At 32.5% G+C, this 24,140-nt stretch overlaps 1 protein-coding gene across 1 annotated transcript; it reads right to left on the reverse strand.

Annotated features, from left to right (window-relative positions):
- Positions 1 to 13,657: 13,657 nt before the first annotated feature.
- Positions 13,658 to 17,660, reverse strand: LOC112274346 (ketol-acid reductoisomerase, chloroplastic). The gene is made up of 11 exons (XM_024503769.3): positions 17,278 to 17,660; positions 16,725 to 16,817; positions 16,494 to 16,559; positions 16,162 to 16,302; positions 15,756 to 15,983; positions 15,351 to 15,468; positions 15,040 to 15,179; positions 14,744 to 14,911; positions 14,402 to 14,557; positions 14,090 to 14,281; positions 13,658 to 13,983 (listed from the first exon to the last, which is right to left on the reverse strand). The coding sequence occupies exons 1-11, from the start codon at positions 17,578 to 17,580 to the stop codon at positions 13,816 to 13,818; spliced, it is 1,773 nt and encodes a 590-aa protein (XP_024359537.1). The 5' UTR covers positions 17,581 to 17,660; the 3' UTR covers positions 13,658 to 13,815.
- Between the last annotated feature and the right edge of the window lie 6,480 nt (positions 17,661 to 24,140).

A 24,140-nucleotide genomic window follows, 5' to 3' on the forward strand; every position in this document is an offset into this window, starting at 1 on the left:
CGTTCTTTCAGGGTCAGCACTGCAAGCATCCCCTCGATATATTCTCTTCCCGGAATCGTCTCGCATCGTGTGATTCAACCACTCACCGCAGTGGAGCAAAGTTCCGACTATCGCAACCAGGTCCTTCGATTCCATGGCTCAGATCCATGGTTCCCACAGTGTGCGATACGGTCACATTGTCGTGCTCCGGACGTCTGTCTGCCTGATCAATCAAGCTCGATCAGCAAGATTCCTGGCTTGTCGCTGCAACAATTGATCGCTCGTGGTTAAACAGTACTGAGACCCTTGGTAGGGGAGTTCTCATGAGCCCGGCGGATCTTCCTTGCAGTGGTAAATCCGTGAAGTGGGTAACTGCACGAGATGTTGCAACAACATGACTGCGGCTCTACAAACCGCTGTCCCTTGGAGACGATCTAAGAGATGGAAGCAAGTGAAGGCGATTATCTAGTAAACATGCGGTTGGGGACCGTGAAATAACGAATAGTTTATCGTTCAAGGAGGGAGCGAATGCCAAAGCGGATATCAAAAACCGAGCCCTAAATCTCGTTTCCACGAATTCAACAGGCTGAAATTGGGTATTAATTGTACAGCACAAGCGCTCGCCTTGTCGCTCACCTCGGCGGCTACCAGGGTCGTCCCCCCCGTTCAAGGGAGGGGAACGAGTTCCCGTGGATATGAGAACGAAGTGTTCCCAAGCGTTGTTGGGAACCACATATTGCACTAGAAGTAAGTTAAGGTGTTGGACCATGGCGCCAATTGTGATTTGTACTCGAAAAATAATAATTTTTATTTCTTTTCTTCATGTTATTATTTATTTATTTATTTTAGACGTTCACTTCTTCTTCAAATAAACCATATATGTGCTTATCTTCAAAATATATCCATAAACTTGACAAAAATTTGACCCAATGGACGTGTTGGAAAGAATGGTTATATATATATATATATATATATATATGACGTTAGAGAATGTTTGCACTTTTGTTTCATTTTCTCAAACTTTTTTTTGTTTTTATTTTCTTTTTTATTTTCTTTTTTCCTTCTGATAATGTTGCTCTAAAATATTTGTTATCATCATATTATTAGTTCAATGATGTATAGTAAAAAATATTTTCTTTTTCTTTTATTTTTACATATAATTTTTGAAGATGGATCTTCTTCAACATCAACTTTAAAATTTATCAACTTGTGTTATCCTTTTAAATAAAAAGCAAAAAACCATACTAAATACAAATCTAATAAGACATGTCTTTTCTCTTTGAAACAAATCTTCTTGGTTTAAAGAACTTCTTGAAAAATAATAATATGGAGTACTATATTATCAGATTTGGAAAAAAATCTAATATAGAAATTTAATTTTTATGATGAATGATTATTTTTATTATTAAAATATAAGCATAAGTTTTCATTTCAAACATTGAGAGAAGTTGTATAAGTGAGAAATTAAATTTAAAGTATAAATAAAATTTAAAACTTAAGTCCAATCAACAATTATAATTTTAAAAATTTAATTTTTGAATTAATAAATCATTAAATGTAACAAAAAAAAAACCATCTAATTAGTAATTCAAGATAGTTAAATGTTAAATACTCGTATTATGTAATATCAATATTAGAAAATTTTATACTTTTATAGATTCTAATTTTTTTATGGAAAAATTTAGTAAAAAATACCAAAAGAATTAATATATCTAATTAAGTTACTTAAATTTTAATTAAGTAGAGAATATTTAACTTTAGTAGAATCTAAGTTTTCATCTAAAATTTGTAATTTTTTAAATAGTCGAATTTTACACTTAGATATAAAAAAATAGATTAAATATAATCTATTCTAAATAATGCAAAAATATTTCTTCCAAAAATGTAATAAATATAAGTTAAAACTTATATTTTTTAAAAGAATAAAAATAAAAAATTTATGTATATGAGATAAAATATAAACAAATTAAATTTTAATATATCTTTTGTTGTTTTATCTTTTGATAAATACATACATATATACATATATATATATATATATATATATATATACTCAAGTTAAAAATTAGCATTCATATAAAAACATATTTATCAATAATAACCTTACAAGATTTAAAAACACAAGTAAATGGAAGTGAATAAAAGTAAGTTAGGTCGTTAATAATTTTATTGTAAAGCTGAATGGAACAATTTTAAATGCAAGTTGGATGTAGAAGTATTCTTTGATACTCTATTTAGCAATAGGAATTTTATTAAGAATGATTATATTTTATTATTTTTTATACCATATAATTAAAAATACATGTTTATTGAATACAAACTTGCTCTAAGTCTCTCTAGTTTCTTTGTATTTTATAATAATCATTATAAATATATATCTATATATATATATATATATATATATATATATACAATTATACATAGTTATACATTTATTGATTTTCATGTAAAGAATTATATGTTATATTATGTTATATTATTTAAATATATCTAATAATAAATAAGTTTTTAAAATAATATATTTAAAAGATATATATGTATAAATTATAGCTATGTATATTTTAAAAATAAATAATAATTTTTGAAATGTTCAATTCTATGATATTTTATATCATTTTTTTGGAGATGATAATAGCTACTAAAACTATATTTTTTGAACTTGTAATATGTTAAGTTGAATTTAATATTTTGATAAGTTTATTTTTGTTTTAATATTACATTATTGTTAGGATTTTATTATTTGGATTTTATTAAAATAATTTCATTAAATAGATAGTGATAAAAGTATATTAGAATTATTATTTATATTTATATATAAAACATGTGTAGTAGCTGGAGTTGAAGGGATTATTGGTTACTTCAGGTTAATAATTGTTGAGAGTATTTAATGTAGCTAATGCTCTCTATAATATTTACTATAGACTACAGTAAATACCATAGCTACAATATTTAGAGTCTAGTGGAGAAGAATTGTTTATCTTCTCCCCTTTCTCTTCTTGTATACAAGACACAACTAGATCAATAGATTTTTATGTGTGAAGTTCTTTCTCCTTAGATGCCTTCTTGTGTGTATGACCTATTACTACTCTTGTGTGTGTGTATTACTTACTACTACTCTTGTGTGTGTATATTACTTACTACTACTCTTGTGTCTTTCTAAACATTCTCAACAGGTTATTAACACGACTCTCTTCTATACACTATCACATTTTTTTTTTTTGCTCTAGTTTTGACTCTTCAAACATGTTGTTATTCATGCTTAGTGTCTGCCTCATGATCTTGCTACTCTTCTTGCTCGTCATTCACATATTAGATGCTTGCTTAAAGCAGTTGTTCCAATCTCTGCCTTGCTTTCTTTGAATACTTGATCCAGCCCAGCTTGCTCCCTACTGCGCCCCGTGACTGCCGCCAAGTAGCTGTCGAGCAACTGCCAAACTGCCACTGACCCTATTGCTGCCACCTTGCCATTGCTATCACCCTGCCGCCCGCCGCCACCGCCACTGCCTGCTGTTGTTGTCCTACTGCTGATTTATTTATAATGAGTACTTCAACATCTCCAATTGCTTCTATTATGGTTCTAACTATTACTAGTGCATTCCAACATTGTCAAGCTCTTTTATTTCTACCATTGACTGTGGATGGAAATAATAATATATTATAAGAAAATATGGAAAAAAACAAATTTATTTCCAGAACAACTCTCGGATGCCATTATGTTTGAAGAATCTCCTACAATAAGTATTTCTATTCTTACTACTATTTATTGGAAAGCAATTCTTTTCCTTTGTCGTCATCTTATACCTACATTATAACATCAATATTTGGAAATGGAAGATCCTACAAAACTTTGGAAGAATCTTAAATCCAGGTTTGATCATCAAAAGACCATTTCTTTCCACGCACATGTCATAATTGGACACATTTACATGTCTTGGATTTTCAAAATTTAAATGCTTTTAATAGTAAAATGTATAGTATTGTCTTACAATTATGATTATGTGGAGAAAGCATCTCTGAAGAAGAAATGATTGAGAAAACTCTCTCTACATTTCTTCCTATATCTACATGAACATGAAATTTCAGAGTCATTCTCATCTCATGTCCTATCTACTTCTTATAGAGAAGAAAAATAAACTACTCTTATACAATGCGGAAGCTCGTCCTATTGGAACTACAGTTCTAGAATCTCATGCACTTAATATTTCAAAGTTTAAGAAAAAATTATATAAACATGGAAAATGTGCTCATAAGTATCAGGGTAGTCATAGTCATGACCATTTCTATCAACACCTTGGAGTCTGATCAGCTATCAAGATGTGCATATTAATGGTTATCACCTCTTGACTGCCATTTTAAATATAAAAGAAGTTTTGGTTCTTGCAAAGAATCATAAAATTATTGAAAAAGCTTTTGCTATAGAAAATGGTTTATACGGAATTGTGATTTGGCCTCCCATTATATTTAATTTTGCATCATCTATTACAAAGAGTCATATTTCTCTCTGGCATGGATAATTGTGACATCTAAGATCTACATTATTTGGAAAGATCATTCTATGTATAAATGGGCATAATTTGAAGCCTACGGATATAGACTCTATGGAATTATGTTGTACATGCATGCAAGGTAAAATGATTACTTGGCCTTCAATTTGGAAACTCCTACAAGAATTACTACCAATGCTTGAAAGATTGCATGGTTATATTTTTGGTCCTATGAATCCAATATTGAGACCATTTCATTATTTTTTAGTCTTTGTTGATGCATCAGGTAAACAATCACATGTTTCATTATTATCAACTCAAAACATGGTGTTTGCCAATCTTATAACTATGCTTATTTGTTTTCAAGCACATTTTTTTGATTATCCTTTAAAAAAATTGCATATAGATAATACGAAAGAATTTGCATCAAAGTCTTTTAAAGATTATTGTACTGCAATAAGAATTGAGTTGACATATTGTATTCTATATAAACATGCTTAAAATAGACTTAAAGAGTCATTTATAAAGCATATACAACTCATTACTTGGTCACTCCTCCTTCATGCAAATTTACTTGCATCTATGTAGGATCATGTAGTTTTACATGCTACAACATTAATATGCCTCCGCCCTTCTTCTCTTAAAATTATTTCACCACATAAGCTTATTTCGGTTCGTATTCCAAATGTATCTCACTTACCAGTATTTGATTGTCGTGCTTGGATTCCAGTACCAGAACCTCAACGGCGTTGTCGTGTTGTAACACCAGTATACAGTGAAAATAAAAAGAAAGGGGAATTTTATTAATATTCAGTTACCTCGAATATTGGGAGCATCGACCAACTCCAGTACAAATACTGAGTGGTCAGGTTCAGTGACTCCGTTACAGTCAGCCGGGGCATACTGAAATGCCCCGTTCGATTCCAATAACGGAAGTCAGTAGGAAGAGAAGGACCAATTCACACGACGGGTTCGAGGAGCCAATTGGATCCAATTTCGATAATCCAATCCGGGTCCTCTTACCCAATATGAGACCTGTATTGGTGGGGCAACCCAATGCAGTCTAGTTACGGAAAATCCAGGTCTTACTACGGGTCTTAGCCAATCTGACGCGAGGACCAATTTGACCCAGTTACGAGAAATCCAGGTCTTACTACGGGTCTTAGCCAATCTGACGCGAGGACCAATTTGACCCAATTACGGGAACATCCAGGTTACTACGGGCATCTTTCCCAATATAGGACCTGAATTGGTCGGGCCACTCAATGTGGTCCCGATTACGGGGTTCGATTCTGTTTCAGGCTGTCCTGTTCTTTGTGCCGTCTCAGGGAACGTTGTTTTCGGTAAATGGATTTCTTAAAGGTAAAAACGTAGGAGAAAATTGACGGCGAGAGCCAATTTCGGATCCAAGCTTGAGGTGGGAGCCAATTCCGGATCTAAGACGGAAGATTGAAGAAATTCAGAGGATAAGGTTAGGTGGGATATAGTTTTGGGGGGGGTTTTTTTTTTTTTGAGGGGAAATCGGGGGGGGGGGAAGTGAGTTTTTCAGGCTTCTGCAAGGTTACCAGTTCAGTTTTTTTTTTGGATGTTTTTGAAGATCAAGGGAATTAGAGAGAGGAGCTTCATGCTTCGGGTCGGGGAAGGAAAGACATAGAATTTGGATTTTTCTTCTTCGTAGAGTTTTGGGGAAGACTGAGGCAATCGCTGCTGAAGTCAGTGTTGTAATGGTGAATCGGGATTTTTAAATGAAGTGGGTTTGAATACTCTTGACTGTTTTGTGAAATCGAGTTACGTCTATGATTGAAGGATTAAAAGGGTATCTATAGGATTGAGTATGCGGAGTGAATGAAATTTATTGGGTTAATCTAACAAGACAGTCAGTGGATACAAGATCGTAAGTACAAAGCAGTATTGAAGGTTAACAGTTTGGGTTGTACGGGGTTCTCTGTAACGTCTAGAGACCTACCGGCTGGGGCAAAAAGGACTTCGACAAGCAATCGAAGAGCACCCGTATAGATTTACGGTACATTGTTGCAGTCGTTTATATTCCAGCAGTCAAAAACTGATAGACTGCTTGACTATCGGCGAATCTCCATACTACCTTCTACAGCCAGACGCCCGGCGCGTTCTCGAGAAGGAAAGCACGTAATACGACAGCGTACCATTGAAGTTCATTGATAAGAAGGCATGTATGTTGGTTTTGATTCACCAAATATTATTCGTATCGTTGATCCATCAACTGACATATTATTACGTGCACATTTGTAAAATTGCCGATTTGAAGAAAATGTATTCCCATCTCATTAAGAAATAGTATCCAATCAACAAAGAAATAAAATACTTGTATTTGAAGTACCAAAAATGTTTACAATGAATCCCGATCTTATGACATCTTTGAAAGAAACTGAAGTTGCTAAGATTTTGCATCTAAAACAGATTGCAGATCAAATACCTGATGGCTTCAATGATGAACCTATAATTACAAGAGTTCCTATTAATAAGGCTCAGAATGCACTTGTTCAAATTGTAATGCCATTGACTACAATACCTCAAGATATAATAACAACAACTAAAAGAACTCGTCGATCAGATAAGCAACTATATAAGAAAAAAGCTATAATATTGACTAATCCTGGTATTATTTCTCAAGAAATTTCCACTCATCCTATGGGACTACCAATTCATCATGCTATATCCATGCACAATATACCTTTAATTCTTGTGAAAAATAAACTTGGAATTCAAAGGAACAAGAATAAATTGAGTAAAGAATTATCTACTCTGTATTGTGCTACAGATGATATTTAGGACATGCCATCTATTATGGTAGATGAATCATTTTCATGTATGATTATAAAAGCCCTTTCTTGTGAGGAAGAAAATTCTGAACCTCAAACCATCGAGGATGGGTTGCGTCACTCTGATTGGTCAAAATGAAAAATTGCTATTGAGAAGGAGTATACCTCTTTGTGTAAGAAGAAAGTCTTTGGTCCAATTGTAGACACTCTTATATCTCGCCCTGTGGAATATAAGATGGTATTAATATGTAAGAGAGATACTCAAGGTCAAATAACATGCTATAAAGCTCATCTTGTTGCTCAAAGATTTACTCAATAATTTGGCATTGATTATAAATCTACATATTTTCCAGTCATGGATTCAATTATATTTCGATATATTATTAGAATGACAGCTCATGCCACCCTTGAGATGTATCTGATGGATGTAGTAACTGCATATTTATATGGTTCTCTTGATGCAAATATTTATATGAAAGTTCTACCTGGCTTAAAAATAGAAATTCTAAATGGACCCGCTGCAAGACAATATCATGGTATTAAATTATGTAAGGCCTTGTATCGTTTAAAATAATCTAGTCGCATGTAGTATCAATGTCTTTGAGATTATTTAATCACAAATAAGTTTGTAAGTGATCTACTAATCCCTTGTTTATTTATGAAACGAGATAAAACTGGTTTTTCTGATCATCGCTATATATGTTGATGATCTTAACCTAGTGAGCACTACATTTGCATGTATTATAGCTACTAATCTACTTATATATAAATTTGAGATGAAAATACTAAAAAAAATAACTTTTTGTATTGGTCTTTAGATTTTACATCTAATAGATGGTAGCATTTTTTTCTACCAACTAACATATATTAGAAAAATCTTGAGAATATTTAATATGATTGATGTTTATCCATTGTCCATACTAATGGTTGGACATGATCATGATGGTCGTGATCCATACCATCCATGTGAAGAAGAAGATGAAATATTGAGAGATCAATATCCATACCTTGCAGTAGTTGGAGCACTTTTATATTTAGCTACATCTACAAGTCTAGATATTGCATTTACAGTTAGTATTCTTGCAAGACATAGTGCATGTCCAATACTATGACATTAGAATGGCATCAAATATTTATTACATTATTTAAAAGGTACTGAAGACTTGGGATTATACTACATACAATTTGCATATCCAAAATTCGTTGCATATTGTGATGCAAGATATAAATCTGATATTGTAACAGATAAATTTCAAACATGATATGTATTTTTTAGACATGGAGTTGCAATATCATGGAAATCAGTGAAACAAACAATAACTGCAACTTCATCCAACCATGCATAAATTATTGCCTTACATAAAGCATCTCGAGAATGTATTTGGTTACGATCAATTGATAAATTCATTCAAAAAAACTTTGAATTTTCATATGATGATTCTCCAACTATCTTGCTTGAAGATAATAGTGCTTGTATTACACGGATGCAAGTTGGTTTCATTAAAGACGATGTCGTAATACATGGAGTCTTGCTTGAGAATACTCTAGGCACCTAGTTGTCGAATGTAGAATGATAATTGCAACAAAAAAATCATAATTCTAATAGAATACTAATAATGCCAAATAAACTTTAATCGAATTCAGAGTAACCTCAAAGTAATTCCAAAGAAACAATAAGAAAACTTAAAGAAATATTAGAATGATTACAAACATATCTCAAATACATCTCAATTCAATCTTAATTTAATCCTAGTTGAAATCTTATTGGACTTCATTCAAACTTTAGACCAAAAACTAACTAAATCTTAAATCCTAAACAAACTCAAATATAATCTTAAATCCTAAATCAAATCCTGATCAAATCCTAACCAAACCTTAGATCCTAAACCAAATCCTAAATCCTAAATCAAATCCTAACCAAATCCTAAATCAAATCCTAACCAAATCCTAAATCCTAAATCAAACTCTAATCCTTAATCAAATCCTAATCAAATCCTAAATCCTAAATCAAATCCTAATCCTAAATCAAACCCTAACCAAATCCTAACTCTAAATCAAACCCTAATCAAATCCTAATCCTAAATCAAATCCTAACCAATCCTAAACCAAATCCTAAATTCTAAACCAAATCCTAACCCTAAATCAAATCCTAACCAAATTCTAATCCTAAATCAAATCCCAACCAAATCCTAGTAATTTCTACAATAAAATTAAACCTCAATAACTAATGAATGAACCGTTGATCTTAACTCAAATTTTACACACTTCTTAAAAACTAAACTAAAAACAAGAATTTTTTTTTTTGAAAAAGATCGAAATTACCAAATAGATGATAATCTCAAAAACGTGCTCAAGTATTGGCCGGCCTCTTCTTCCAACCTTGATGCCAATCTCCTAGAGCCAATATCTCTTCTTTCCACCATTTTATTGATTTTAAAATTCTTATACACATAGAAAAACAAGTCTAATATCCTCTCATACAAATTTCACTCCAATGCAACTGGTAGATTCCAAGAAATCTTTAAAACCCTCACTAGACCTAAAATTCTATTTTTTGAGACCTTAACTCACTTAAACCTCAATAACTCTCAATTAAACTGTTAAATCAAGCTAAGATTCACAACAAATATTAAGTACACCTATAATCATTAATCTACAAAATTTTATCTGTAGATCTGTTACAAAACTCTTGAAATCACTAGAAACATCATTCCTATTTTATTTCACAAGATCCAAGTCATCTGAAACAAACCTTAACTTTGCAAAGCACTTACAAAGTCAATACAGATCTAAATCACCCAAAATCAATGCTCATTCAAACTCTATTAAGTCTATTCTCTAACTCCATTCTTCGATCTACAAAAAAATCCTAGAATCGTTATCGAGACTCGGTTTTGTGCCTCAAGGTCTGATTTCAATCCTAGTTCATAACTAATCCTCTCTAAGTATCAGTATCTAGTTTTTTTAAGTAATTTTTGCTAGAATTTACTCTTAACTTCTTCCTAAAGATGTCTATATCTTTTATTTTTCCAATCTATCTTATTTTGCCTTATTTTTGGCCCTACAAAGTAAGTAGAAGCTATTTTTTTCTAAAAGGGCAGCATTACTACTAAATGTTTTACTACCTTCCTATCTTTTATCTATATTTTTCTACTTTTTCTTTTAACTTGGCTCTTCTATAATAAGATCCATATTATTATCTTTCACCATATGGTCATGTTACAACACGACAACGACAAGACAAAGCATATTGATCCAAAGTATTTTAGTTATACTCATGACTTGATTATTGATCAAGCTCTTACAATTAAGAAAATTGAATCTGCAAATAACCTTGCTGATCTCTTCACCAAAGCTCTTTCATTATGCAACCATCGTCGACTTACTTATGACATTGGTATGTAGTGACTTGCTTTTCTTGAATAAGAAAGTTAATGAAATCTTTAAATAATTAAAAAAAATGATGTTGTACTCTTTTTTCATCATCTAGGATTTTGTCCATAAATACAATAAGGTTTTCTTAGATAAGGTTTTAATGAGGCAACAATTGTTGATCTTGTAAGATCATAGAAAAGTATAGATCATAATTCTATACAAATTTTATATTATGTAAATATTATGATGAGCAAGGAGGAGTGTTGAGAGCATTAAATATAGCCGATGCTCTCCATAATATTTATTGTAGATTACAGTAAATACTATAGTTGCAATATTTAGAGTCTAGTGGAGAAGAACTGTTTATCCTCTCCTCTTTCTCTTCTTGTATATGAGACACAACCAGATCGATAGATTTTTATGTGTGAAGCTCTCTCTCCTTAGAAACCCTCTTATGTGTATGACTTACTACTACTCTTGTGTGTGTGTATTACTTACTACTACTCTTGTGTCTTTCTAAACATTCTCAATAATAATAAAATTACTTACAATGTTCTTTTGACCACCAATACATAAATTTGTACACTTCAATTTGCTATTAGATCATCTTAAAAGACTTGGTCGAAAATTCAAAACTACATATAAATAAGACACTGATATAATGTTTAAATTTGTTTAAATGATTCTACTTCTGAAAGTATGTATTTAATGAATATTTATTTTTTAAAAAATATTAATGGATATTGTAGAATATTTTATGATTATTATAAAAATAAAAAATGATTATATAGTTATTCAAAAACATTAAGATAAAATTTTAGGTGTTTCTCTTCAAAATATAGAATTTAAACATTGAATTACATCAAAATTGATAAAGCAATATTTTTGAGTAAATTATATATATATATATATATATATATATAACAAATTTCTTTTGAACTATAATGTAAATAATTCTTATGGTTATTAGTTTTTTTTTTTTTTTTTTTTTTTTTTTTTAATCACATATGGTGATTCAAGTAAGTGCATAATACCATTAGTAAATACCCAATTCATTACTACTATACTTTTTCAAAAAGTATTTGTATCAATATAATAACATTTTAATATAATTCTATTGTGAGTTTTACATCATAACAAATATTGATCAAATGCACTATTTACAATTTGATCCGAATTTCCTATATTTTCAATATATGTATACTTATTTTTTTGATTGATATAAGTTTGATATAATAATTATGTAGACTTATTATACTTGAAGTATAATTACATCATAATAAATTCCAAAAAATTATACAATAACTTTTATTAAAATTATTTATGAAAATAAATATAACAAAAAAAAATCTTTGATGTTTTTTTAAAAAGTTGCATTGAAAGTTCTTAAAATTACACAAAAAATAACAAATATTAAAATAAAATCCCAAACATAATATAATGTTTATATTTGAACACTAGAACATGTATCTATTTGAGATATGATGAACACATTACTATTATTGTCATTATTGCCTTTTGATATTAAAACTCAATATCAATAATATCAAAAGATACTATCATTATCGATATTGAGTTTTAAGAATTTATCAATGCCAAAAGACTTCAAGTTTAAACTAATTAAAAAAGAACTTATAAAGTTTATTTTTTAGTGTGGGACTACAAAAATCCTAATTTTTAGTAGCTTGTAACTTTTAGAATATTCCAAGCTTGTTTCATATATGGACATTACAAGGATAAATATTTGACTATTATAAGCCTGAAATTTTAAATTCAACTTAGAAATTATAAAAGTCCATCAAATATATAATATTTCATGATCTTTATCACCTCAATTGATTTGGTATGATTTTTTTTTTTTTTTTTTTTTTTTCAATTTGAAATTATCTTAATTTTAAAATAACTATATTCACACCAACAATTGTTGGTTTTGACAGTGATTTTTTTACTGTAGAATTCATTGTATTCAAAAATAAATCAATAAAAAAAACTTTTTGGTTATAAATCTCTTATACCTAATTAAAACATATCCTATAAAGAACCTTGATAATGCTATGCACAAAAATATAAAAATTTGAATTTGATAAGCCACATTGTTTGAACCAATGACATTGTGCCACCAATAATAGCCAAACTAATAGAAATACATTTGACATACAATGAATTACAATGCTTCCTGAAATAAAACACCTAGTTACATATAAATTTATGATTTGAAAAAATGTGGATGAATGTGAAAGTCAAAGTACATTCTAGAATATACACAAAATGAAGCAGAACTCAAACTCAACTCATTTGGGATTATAAATTTCCAAAATTTAATTTCATGAAATATTGTCCATGTAGAGTGTGTATGTATGTATATGTATATATATATATATATGCAACCGCTAGCAACCACTCTGCTTATTTAATAGTCCACAATTCTATTCAATTATTTCTCATGGATGACTATGACAAAGTAACGTAATTGGTAACTGTCCAGATGTTATAAGATAATCATTTTTACTCTGATTTGTCGTGCTTGAGGCGGTGGTTGCTAGAACACTGCTAGATTGGATTATTGCCGGTTCAGATCAGATTATAGCTTACTTTGCCTTGTTTCGTTCGTTTAAGTGTATGTGCTGATAAATATTGCGGCTTCTGCATTAGGCATAAACTGGGTAAACGTAAATGCTTCTACGTGCTTATTCTTCACTGGAGAGACGCGACAGGGTCACCACTGCTTCTCAACTCATTCGCAACTAGGTACTAGATAACCTAGGTAGTTTTAGCGTAATTTTACATACCAACATTTAGCAAGTAAATGATACGAGTAATTAGATTGCAGATAATGCAGGAACAAATAAAATTGAGTAGATTGGGTGTACGTTGGGCAATCCTTTGGAAGGTGGGTCTTGTTCTGAGCTTCTTTTAGCATCAAAAATAGAACGTACTGGACGCAGAACTGACCAGAGTGATGGAATTACTGGGAGTTGAGCCAGGTAAAGCGGTGCTATAAATCCAACAATTTGAGAAGCATTGTGGTTCAATTGAGATGCATATATTTATCCATGAAAAGATATTTTTGTCCTCCGCCACAGGAGACTACAGACAACCCTCAAAATGCCCTTCTAGAGCCTCTTTCTATGAACTCACCAGGTTAATTCAACCACTACGCTGGGTGAAAGAACGTCCCTCTATTGTCGCAACTCAGCCCTGACATAGTCAGCATCCTCGGTAACAGCGATGTCGACACTCGGCCTCAACTGAGCGCAGACAGCAATAGCCTGGTGAACTGGATCTGCCTTGAAGCTTTCTAGAACGTCCTTGTTGACAGCAGCTCCGTTGTCGACGGCGGTGTAAGCCTGCAAGAATTGATAGAATGAAGTTAAGTGTTATAGAGCATCTCAGGGAAACAAAGCTCAAGTCCATCGTGAAAGAAAAAGACAAGTCCATTATTTTCTTTCGCACCTGTTGAGTCAAAATGTAGTCAAATCGGGGGGCCCACTTGCGAGAACCGAGACGGGCAGTTGTAGAACAGTTATCCACCATAAAGGCAACTCCCCGAGCATGCATGAAAGGGTTGAGAGAGTCAACAGCCTCAATAACACTCTCATTCACCATCTCTGAGTATGAGTGACCCTTCTTCCTCAACACCTCAATCTGTGCAGTGCAGTACCAAATTAGAGTGGTATCGAGACACACAAATAGAACAAAACGAAAAACAAAATGCAATATCAAGTTACATTGATGAAACTTGAACATTAATCGATGGTTACAAACCTGAGCCATCATAAGAGCACAGTAAACACCGGCAGTGAAGGGGTGGAGTGGGCCCATGTCACCCTTAGGTCGTGAAGCGCGTACTTTCTCACCAACTTGCCACATCCGGGTCCCGTCAATTTTACCCATAGGAAAAGATGGCAAACCCTCCTTTTCCTGTGTTCAGTTCAAATAGAACAACAAAAAATAAAATCGGTCAGAAGAGCAAGCATGACCAAATACAGCTCAGAATAACTACCTACTATAAACGATAGCCATATATGAGATTCAGAAACAGTTGAAGGTCAGAGCATTTCCGGCATGAAACAAGACGCCACAGACTTCAGATGAACGAGAACTCACAGAGAATCGGCGACCAGCCAAAACGACGCTGCGGATCTCGTTACCGGAAGCAACATCCTCGTAGCACTCGTAGAGAATATCCATGGAGGGATAGAAAGATGCGCTGTAGGCTGCCTCGAACTCTTTTTTACCCTCCTCACTCAAAGACTCATACACAGCCAAAATGCCCTGCATGATGGTCACGAGAGACACTCAATCACAAACTACACGACTGGCATCTTGAGACTTCAAGAAGTGAAACAGCGAAAAAGTTCAGTACAAAAATTAGGAGACAATAAAAGCCCAAATGGACAAACCTGGGTTGAGATAGTTTTAGAGATAACGCCCGTGATACTCTCAACTGTGTTCTTGTAGGCGTCCTCTTCAGACATGCCACAGGCAGTGTATCGCCTAAACAAAGATTCGACGATTCCGTGCACTGCCCCCAAGAGAATACCTGCAGAATATACAACAAGCGTAAGAAATAGTACAGAAATTACACAAATGCTCAAAACTCATCACTTTAAACTGTAACAGAAATTCTTTCTTCAAAAACTACAGCTTCCCCAATGCACATTTCACAAAACCAGTCACCATGAAGAATACAATAAGCAGCTGCGTAATGTACCTCGCTCTCCATAGATGTCACTTTTGTACTCATCCTCGAGTGTAGTTGCGAAGGTGAAGGGCGAGCCCAAAGCAACAGACCAGCCGAGGGCAACATCTGTAGCTCTTCCATCAACATCCTGAAGTTCGAGAATCAAAGTTAATACAAAAAACTTGAGATCGGACTCTTACAGGTGATTCTTGGTACAATAAAGGCTATGCTTTCCTTACAGAAAAATGCCCTTTCCTGATTTTAATTGGGTGATGAACATATTCGTAACTAATCCCGTAAAATTTCATTAAAAGAAAAAAAGAAAACAAAAACAAAGATCTTAATTCTGAAATTCTGGCACTCTAAGAATTATTCAGATGAAGCTTAGTAGTCTGTATATTAAACCGTTTCCGGGATAGAGTGACCATATCGCACCTGATGTACAGCAAAGCTAGCATTGATACCGGCACCATTCACCTCCTTGCCTTGCACATACAGACGCCTGACAGATGGTCCCATTCCCTTGGGACAGACGGCAATCACACTAATGTCCTCAGGGAAGCTGTCGTTAACGGAGTTGAGGTGGCCTAAGAGAAAACCGTGCGACAGACCCAGGACAGACTTGGGCTTCATGGCTTTGAAAATGTCCTGGTAGTTGTCAGCCTACAATTTGACAAAGTTCACTATGAGAACACAATATTCCGCCAGCACATGCACAAAAAAACTAAATTGTCGAATTGTCGAATTTTCGCGTTACTCAAGAATCTGTAAACAAAGAAAAGATATGAAGGTCGGCAAACAGCGATGACTGTGGATGCAAGCTCTATAATAGAAGCATCACCTGTGCGGCATCAGAAATGAGAAGCAGGACCAAATCACTCTCAGCTACTGTCTCAAGAACGTCACCCAAGGTTCCGGACTCCTCTGTGAAGCCTACAGCCCTCGCATCCGCGCAGGATTTGGAACCCTTCCTCAAACCAATCTGGGACAAAAGCAAACATCATAGAAATCCAAAAAGCTTTACTCGAAATTATGACAAGTTCATTTTCTTTTTGCCTTGGCTAAACCAATTTCACCTGATCACTTAAAAATGATCAGACGCTACTCTCCCAATTCAGTTTCCAGATAAAACTAGTACATTCCTTCCAAAGACGCTGCAAATTGGAAAATTACCTTGACGACGATATCAGACTTAATTTCAGCCAGAGAATCGCGGATGTTCATGGCTTGAGCAGGTCCCTGTAATAAAAATCAGCAAAACATAAAATGGACACTTCGTCAAATTTTTCAGAGTGAAACTATAAAATCTTTCGAGAAAGTAATCCAAGTAAATTAAAATAGGTAAATGCTGGGGCCTCAGAAATAAGCCATAGAATTCCAACATAAAATGAAAGGGTGTGACACCTGAGATCCCCATCCAATCACTCCAATTTTCTTAATGCCCTTGAAGGCCTCTGGAAGCAAGTGGAATAGATCCCGTCCACCACGAACAATGTACTGCAAGTCAGAACAGGCAAACAGTATGGTATTGTCAAATTTAGGAGGAAAATTCACAATCTTGGATGCACGTGAAGTTTCAGTTCCACCAAAGTCTTGGATTATTCCATAAGAAGTGCTCACTGACGGGTGAAGAACAACAAGAGAATCATCCGTTAAGCCTTTTCCTGGGTCAACATCCTAGGTAACGATATTTTCAGACATGAAGCTGGGTTTAAGAAGTTTTGTATAAACCTGGACCACCAAAATTCCCAATGAAATTTCACAATGACAGCCGAAGAGGGTCAAACACCGCATTCCTTGCATGCAATTTGACCAAGCCAAGCACTCCAAGGACGAGAATGACACTTAAACAAAAAAAAAAAAAAAAAAAAAAAAAAAAAAAATGCTCAGCCTTCACAACTGGCTCCATAGCAAGCAGAAATTCAAGTATCCTGTCCACACGCAGCAACCAACCCACCTCGTCACGACCAGCAGGGGTGATCTTTTCCTTCTTGAACACCTCAGATTGAAACTCCACATCGGCACCTCGCAGAGCAGGTGAGGCCACCATAGAGGCAGCGATAGCACCACCACGCATTCGGGACGGCACAGCCGCCACAGCAGCGCTCAAGCTCTTCTCAAGCTTGGGCGCAAACGCCACGATCCTCAACCCCGAAAAGGAAGCCATCTTGGCATTGGCACTGCCCACCACGGTCTCCGAGGAGCGGTGTGCCACACCCGCAGAGGCTGTGGCACAGTGAGAGAGAGTCACAGCGGCCATAACGTTAAACCCTCACAACCCACAAATGCACAGACACTGACACGGCCGCCGGGACTGCCAAACTCCTGAAAACGAATCCCACACCTCAATGTGGACTCATGAGCGAGAAGCAGCGGCGAGACCTAACCCCGGAGAGAGAAAGCGGATGGATCTGATCCGTCAAAAGATATGGGTATATACTACGGCAGGCGGTTGCGGAGAGCCTAGTGGGACATCTGTGGTGTTGGCGCTGATGCACAGAGTGGGGGTGAGGTCACCACAGTCCAGCGCAGCTCTCGTCGTGAAAAGCCTGACACGGCTTTAGGTGCAGCTGTGCCGGGGGTTTATCTCAACTCGCAGCGCCGCACGCATCGGGCGCTGCTGCTGCAGCCTGTCTCTGTGTTCCCCGCGACACTGCTCGAGAGTTCGATCGATGGTTGCTGCTTCTGTCTGTGCGAGCTTGCGCGGCGACCTTCACTCCGGGTCCCCCTCCCTTGCTTAACTTGCTTGCTCGCAAGGAACGAGCCGAGTTGCGTTCTTGACCTCCGTTCTGGTGGTTGTACCCTAGAACAGCTCTGTCTCTTACTGTGTGGTTTTGTTTTCTTTACGAGCGGACAATTTGACAGGTTAGCATTTCATGCATAATTTTATAATGTGATATTCAATTACAAACTATTGCTATCAAATAGAGGGTTTTAGACATGGCACTTTTGCAAAACCAAACAATTGGAATTCAGCACCTCATATTTTTAGGATCACTAAAAATAACAAATCCAAAACATCACTATTCAAATTTTATTACTTCCTGATATTATTTTTAATTCAAACTTTATTACCCCTTTATATGGAGTGAAAGAGGGACGAGAGCTAAGGCAAGCAACGTGGTTTTTGATATTTGATCCACCCTTATTTCGATATTTTGATTTCAAAATCATCCATCTTGCAAGGTGGGTGATTTGGTGAACTATCAAAAGATATTTTGAAATATTACATGATACTTCAAGCTTGCATCATGGGTGAAATATCACCCAAAAAGGCCATGTTTGTAACCCCGTGATGGTAACAACTCAAGCATTGTATATCCAAATGGAATTGTTTGGTGAATTGCTATTAAATGGTTTGATGATTTATAATTTTTTATTTTTTTAATTTTTTTTTCTTCTCTTCTCTTCAAGGAGAGATGTAAATGAATATTCACACATACATTGTCAAGTACACAGCAACAAGGGGCCAAATGATTGAAAAGTACAAGATAAACAAGATGTTAAATCAAGAACATAATTAAATACAAGATCAGTAATAAAATAACATTTAGATGGCTCCAAAAATGTATTGAGAGGATCAAAGAATTCCTTTGTCATGCCACCTTATGTATGTAACAACAACTAGACCTTATATTGGATTTTAGAAGAGGTTTTAAGAAATTTAAAATATTCTTTTGAATTAGAGAATCATATACAAATATTTGTAAAACACTAAAGAAGATCACAAATGATTATGAAAAGCCAAAAAAAAATTGGAAGCTAATAAAAGGTTTTATAAATTTTTAAATGACTATAAAAAGTTTAGAGGTTAATAGAAATCTACAAAAAGTATTAATAATATCCAAATTAAAATTATATATATAACTATATATATTACTTAAATTAATTTTAATTTGGATATTTAGGAAACAATGTATTTTTGTATCATTAAATGAGAGAAAATAGACAAATAAGATATAGATGTAAGATAGAAAGCAACTAGAATGGTTATTACAAATTATAAAGAACCTAAAGAATCTTAAATCAAGATTTGAATATAAAAATAATATTGATGAGATAAAAAATGGTTCAATTTTGCTTCTATATATAAAAGCTTTATAGAGATTGTAAGTCTTATGGCTCAAGCATCAAGATATAAGTTACTTCCAATCCAATTTCATAAAAATAAGAAACTTATAGGTCATGTTTTAATAGCTATGTAATATTTCTCTATAAGTTTAAATATATAATTTTTATCTAAAAATATTCTTTAAAGCTACTAGAAGTAGAAATTATCTTTTTTAATATGTTTCTACTAACTTCTAATTATTTATATTTTTTCCTTTGTACTTAAGTAATACAAGCATTTATGTCATGTATATACATTAATGATTATTTAAATTAAAGGAATCATATAGAAGTAGATAAATTTGATAATATCTTGTGGAGAAGCTTCTTCAAAGCTTTAAACATATGGATGTGACTTTCTAAGTATTGATAGGTGATTTGTAGGTGATTAATAGGTTCAAAACTTGGCCAATAAGTTGGCCATGTATTACACATATTAACCCCCTGCTTTACAAGTTGACCACATGTTGTATATGTTAGTTATTTATTATAGAAGTTGGCCATATGGTGCATATGTTGAAAATTTGCCTTACAAATTAGAGATATGTTTTGCAAGTTGGACACATGTTGGATGTTTTGTAAAATGTAAAAATATAGCTTCCTAATTAGATAATATATATGGAGGCAAGAATGAAGCCTTTTTTATTCTTGTAAATGCATTTTTTTGTTTTTAGTCTTATTTTAAGCATGAGATACAAAGATTTATATGCTAAAGAAGTTTGATGGAACAAAATCAAAATTTCAAGGATTTTTATAATAAGTCAAACTTTATTTAAACTAATATTATTTCTAATATTCTAATGGATTTACTCAAGTTTAATTATTATGCACATACTAATTTCAAAAAGTTTTTTTTATTTGTATTTTTGATGGAAAATAGTTCACAATTCCTATGTAAACTCAAGTTCATTCTTAGAAGTGTTTACGATCATATTTTGAAAAAAATAATAAAATAAAAGAAAAGATAAAATTTCTATCTTTACAAAAAAAATTATAATTAGATACTATCTATGCTATTAAATTCCAAAACCTTGCTTGCAATGTCGATTGGAATAATAAAAAAAATTATTAATGAATTTCATTATGGATTTCAATAATTTCAAAAAATTAACATTAGTAATGCTAAAAAAAAATTTATTGCAAAAATTTATTATTAAATTCATTGCATACAAAAATTTATTTTTTTAAAAGGTTCTAAGAAGAAAAATTTGGTTGGAAAGAATCAAATCAAGTCATGATAAGAACTCATAAGTTTTTAGAAACTTATTTTATGAAGCCGAAATTTATACAAATTGATATAATAAGTTTGAAATATTTTGATGAACAAAAAAATACTTAATATTGTAGGCTTCAAATAATCAAATCAAGCTTCAAAATAAGAGAAGCCCTAAGTTTATATATAAATTTTCCCTTTTTGAGTAATTACACCAAATATACAAGCCTTAAGTAAGCAACAACACCCAAAATATGATAAAATCCTCTAAAACCTTGTATATTCTTGTGTGGAGATTTTATCGAACTTCAATACATCATATCTCCTAATCCGACCGTCCAAAAAAATTCAAATTTTATATGAAGTACTGATATATTCTTATTAACTTCTACAACAATTTTCAACTGCAAATTCATTGCGGATCTTGAGATATCTTGAAAACCCTAACAGTCGCTTCAAACCCTTGTCTTTATACACCCACATGCAATTTTCTTTATATCTCACAAAATATAAGCTCAAATGCCACGAAATTTATATTTATAGCTTTTGAACACAAAATTTTACATTCTTTAAAAAATTTGAGCAAAAAATTCGTCTGAAAACTCAAGTTATGGCTCCAACCATTACTATAAACAAAACCGCTCATTTACTGCCTTTGATTTAGAAGTGCCGCCTTCAACTCCTTATAACTCCTTCATATGAACTCCAAAAGCAATAATTCCTTCATAAAAGATGTAGGCCTTGAAATGGCTATTCCAATCACACCTTCCGATCTTCAAAAGCTGCTATAAAACTCCTCGTACTCTCAAAAGAGTAACAGTATGTCTTAAATTAATAGCTTAACTTCAAATGGCTATAAATTTTTCACCCTAACTCCAAATCCTCTAATTTTTGCACACAAATTGTACTCCAAGTCCTAAACTTTATAACCCTAGCTTGTAATCTCCGAATGCCTTCTTTGAAGTCACCGAAACTCTTCTTAAGGTTGTAGGCAGCCTCCTCAAAGTCCATTGGACATGATATTTGACCAATAGGGATGAAGTTCCTCATTCCTTGCCTTCATGCGACCATGCCTTACTTTCATCCCTTCCAATTAGCCTCCTACTAGTTTAGATTTTCATCCTTAGGCTTCCACCTTCTCCCAAGGCTTCATACTAAACATTTAGGTCCTATATATATATTTTTAATGTCAAAATCAAAACAAGTAAAGAAATAAAGTAAAGTTTCTTATACCAACTCCTTTTAATTTAATCTACTAGCTACTCTAACACACATCTAGATTTATTAACATATCATATGTTTTAATTAATTTTTACATACTGTAAGCATTTACAGTATGACAGTGCTACGTGGTTAACTTCTTCCACAAGTTAATATACAAAGTTAGCTTGTTACACAAGTTACTAACACGGAGTTAACTTGTTGGCTAAGTTTATAACCTAAAAATACATCTAAAGTCAAAACCATGTCTATAGAGCTTCTAGAAAGCTTCACTAAAAGACTTTATGAAATTAATCTATATTTACATACTTCTACCTAATCATATAAGTAATTATTGAGGTAAATGTATATGTCTGTGATAGTATGAAGTTCTTTGTAAGATTCTCTTAAATATATTCCTTGAGTCCAACCAAATTATTTTGTGATAAATTCTAGATTGGTCCAAATGACGGTTGAGCTTCTTCTTGAAGGTCAATTGAGGAGTATAGGAATAATATTTGAAAAAAAATATCTATATTTTTTTTCTCAAATACAACTTAAAATTCTTAATATTGGCTTGGAATGCCACTTGAAGTCTTTCAATTATTAAAAATAGGTGTGGCATAAATGATATAAGATAATCCTTATTTTGCAACATACAAGAAAGTTCTTACATCTACAACTACAAGTTAAGTTGTATTAGACTTATGGCTTTTTATTTAATTAATTATATTCTTAATTATACTTTCAAAAAAGTTAAGACTATAAAAAATTTAATCTATTTTAGGATTATATCTTATTAGCTATAATAAACCTCAAATGACTAGATTTAAAAGAGATTTAATAATGCTAAATATTACAAAGCTACTATGACCATTAATTATTACTTCTATAAGAAGGATTTTATGAATTACATCTCTTGAAGACAATAGACAACTATCTATTACTTCTCTATGAATGGATTTAGTTTTCTTCACTAAATATATGCTTTATCTTTTGGCAAATTCTTCATCTAAGAAATATGCTAAGGCACTTGAATTTAAGAAGGCAGAGGCTTTGTGATATTTAGGTCCTAAAATAATATTTATTATATTACAAGACGAGGATTTTGAGGAGAGAATAAGACATTCATTAGCTACTATACAAGCTTACAGCTGCATAGTCCTTATTATAGTTAGATAAGCTTATTTTTTGATATATAATTTACTTTGATAGTTGTACTCCTTATTTTGTAGTTGCATAGTTTCTTTGAATAATATTGAGCATTGTGTTTAAGTTCTCTACAGTCCAAGCACAATCCTTCGTAACGATGATGAATCTTTTCTTATTCTATAAGAAGTTTGAAATGTATTACATCAATTTGCATATCATCTACTTTTAAATGTATGTGTTGAAGAGGCATTGGTAATGCCATTGAATTTTAGGAATGTTGAGATACACTTGTGCGACTTTCAAATCAAAATTCAAAAAGTATTATAAATATTTATAATATACTATATTGATTATCTAAACTATTGTTATAGACTAAGATCCAATTATCTTCTTTAATTATTTTAGGCTATAGTAAATATGTTTTATCAAATCTTTCTTTATTTTTTTCCTTTGCTTCTTTTAACCACTTTATTGCTATTTCAATATCCTCAAATCTTCTTTTTAATTGTTGAATTCTTAATGCTCAAAGCTCCTCTTTGTTAAGATCATCCTTCCAAGGTAATATTCTTCATGTGAATATTGTTTCTTCTATTGACATAATTGACTTTTATCCATACATTAATTCAAAAGTCATATAATTAATTATTATATAATCAATTATGTGGTCTATCCATAATACAAATGATAGTAGTTTAAGCTACTAATGTATCTTGCCTTTGCATGTTTTTATTAATGCCTTAACAATAGATGAATGCTGATGCTTATTCTTCCCATTACCTTTTAGATTATATGATATTGTTAAAGAAAGTTTAATTTTCATCTCATTAAAGAATTCTATTGCTTCTTTTATATCCAATTTATTTCAATCTACAATGATTTTTTTAATACAACTATAGTGACAAATAATATCTTTTAAGAAAAATTGACATACTTTTTTAATATTTTTTATTCTTAATATTCTTCCTTCAACTATATTTGATAAATCTTCACATATAAATATCAAATACTTCATTTGTCCAAGTTCTATTGGTATTGCTATTAAATCCACTAATCATTTATAATATAATGCTAGAAAATAAGTTGGATGAAATCCATCTCAATACCAAATGTTAGAATAAAATTTACAAATCTCACATAACCCTATA

This window comes from Physcomitrium patens, chromosome 21 (assembly GCF_059467195.1).
Source record: "Physcomitrium patens ecotype Gransden chromosome 21, ASM5946719v1, whole genome shotgun sequence".
NCBI lineage: Eukaryota > Viridiplantae > Streptophyta > Bryopsida > Funariales > Funariaceae > Physcomitrium > Physcomitrium patens.

Coding starts and splice junctions, on each gene's coding strand:
- LOC112274346 (XM_024503769.3), bottom strand. CDS start 17,580: ATGGCCGCTGTGACTCTCTCTCACTGTGCCACAGCCTCTGCGGGTGTG. Junction 15,180..15,350: donor TGACATCTATGGAGAGCGAG/GTACATTACGCA, acceptor TATATTCTGCAG/GTATTCTCTTGGGGGCAGTG. Junction 14,912..15,039: donor CTAAAACTATCTCAACCCAG/GTTTGTCCATTT, acceptor ACCATCATGCAG/GGCATTTTGGCTGTGTATGA.